General features: G+C 47.5%; 1 protein-coding gene across 1 annotated transcript; it reads left to right on the top strand.

Moving 5' to 3' along the window:
- Positions 1 to 1515, top strand: LOC104603350 (class V chitinase CHIT5a-like). Its single transcript, XM_010267367.3, has 2 exons — positions 1 to 1185; positions 1289 to 1515. The coding sequence occupies exons 1-2, from the start codon at positions 63 to 65 to the stop codon at positions 1315 to 1317; spliced, it is 1152 nt and encodes a 383-aa protein (XP_010265669.1). The 5' UTR covers positions 1 to 62; the 3' UTR covers positions 1318 to 1515.
- Positions 1516 to 2022: the final 507 nt, after the last annotated feature.

Consider the following 2022-nt stretch of genomic DNA (forward strand, 5'->3'; position numbering starts at 1 on the left):
CAAGCCTTAATTCCTTCACCACCACCAACCCTCTCCTCTTCACTATCCTCAACGGCGAAACCATGTCTCGCCTGCCCGAACTTCCAGGCACGAATCTTGTGTTACTCTTTCTTGTCGCCGTCTTCTCTTCCCACATTTCCAGTGTGCAGGCTCAAGCAATTAAAGGTGGGTACTGGCCTTCATGGCGGGCCGATACAGACCCTCCATCCTCCATCCAGACCTCATACTTCACTCACCTCTTCTACGCCTTCGTCGGATTGGACTCCACAACCTACCAGCTAACCATCACGTCGACAGACGCTCAATGGATGGGCAACTTCACTTCCACCGTTCACGCCAAGAACCCACCTGCGAAGGCTCTTCTCTCCCTTGGAGGAGGCGGTGCCAGCCCAACCACTTTCGCCAACATGGCTAGCAACTCCTCTATCCGTGCCGCCTTCATCGCCTCCACCATCATGGTCGCTCGTCAGTATGGCTTCGACGGCCTTGATCTTGATTGGGAATTTCCAGCTAACGCACAGGACATGTCGAACCTCGCCGCTCTCTTCCGCGAATGGCGTACTGCCTTCGAAAACGAGGCCCACACCTCCCGCCGGCCACGGCTCCTCCTTTCCGCTGCCGTCTACTTCGCTTCGAACTTTTTCTTGTCCGACGTCAAGCGGGCGTACCCAGCCGACGCTATCCGTAGATACGTTGACTTCGTGAACCCCATGTGCTATGACTACCACGGCTCTTGGGATACTTCCGCCACTGGCTCGCACGCGCTGCTTTACGACTCGACGAGCAATATCAGCACCAGCTACGGCGTCCAGTCGTGGATCGACGCGGGTGTGCCGCTGAGTAAGTTGGTCATGGGCCTACCCATGTACGGTCGTACCTGGAAGCTGAAAGACCCGAGTGCAAACGGCATCGGAGCTCCGGCAGTCGGTGTTGGCCCTAGCCGGCCTGGCGATAGTGGGGTCTTGCTCTACCATGAGGTGGTGGATTTCAACGCGGCCAATGGTGCGACGGAGGTGTTCGACGAAAAGACGGTCTCCACTTACTCTTATGCGGGAGCCGATTGGATTGGGTATGATAATGCCACATCCATCAGATACAAGGTCGAGTTCGCCCGGGCAAAAAATCTAGGTGGATATTTCTTCTGGGCCCTTGGATATGATAAGGACTGGACCCTATCGAAAGAAGGTATGCCCGTTATATTATAACGATATCTTTAACTAACTAAACGAACTCGTTTATTGTTGCTACGGAAGAAATCTAACGAGAGATGTATTTTCATGGTTGGCAGCTTCGAGGACGTGGGACAATGGAAACTAAAAAGCTACACCAAATTATGATTTCAGAATCCTCTTGCCCTCCAATCCCTTCGTTTGGTCAACCTTTCGAGAGACACTTATCAGTAATTTACGTGAGAGGGGGTAATTTGTGTAGGAATCAAAAAAAGTTTATTTTCATTACTTATTGGGTAAATGATACTTATTTTTTAAATGAATAAATTAATTTCTTTTTTGAAAAGTTGTTAATACTTGATGAAACAAAATTATCCATTTTGATAATAAAATTTTTATGATTAAAATAGTTATTATTTTATTTATCTGAAAAATAAATTAACATAGATAAATGCATTTATTCGGGTAAGTCCCAACCATTTACCAGATAGGTAATTTATCTAAAAGCGAACAATGTTGTCATTGATGAGGGTAAGGGCAACTTCATCACTTTCAAGGTGATGAGCCAAGGGTCCCACCTATAAAGAATTAAAAGACATTAGAGTCGCTAGAATGTGATCCTAAGGGCGACGATTCAGATGATCAAATTAGCTGGGTGAGTGCTGCATAATTGCTCCCCATGTTGGGGGCCATAAGGCGAGAGACAATTAAGATGTGTGAACTACGTGATTGAGCGTTATCCTACCATAATGCATTGTGGAAGGCTCGCTGAGATGAAACATTTGTAATTAAGGCCCCACATTGATGAAAGCAAAAAACGACATTGATGCTCCCCAAGGTCCCGTGAGATGGC

This window comes from Nelumbo nucifera, chromosome 2, assembly GCF_055504915.1.
Source record: "Nelumbo nucifera cultivar China Antique chromosome 2, China Antique-T2T, whole genome shotgun sequence".
NCBI classification, from domain to species: domain Eukaryota; kingdom Viridiplantae; phylum Streptophyta; class Magnoliopsida; order Proteales; family Nelumbonaceae; genus Nelumbo; species Nelumbo nucifera.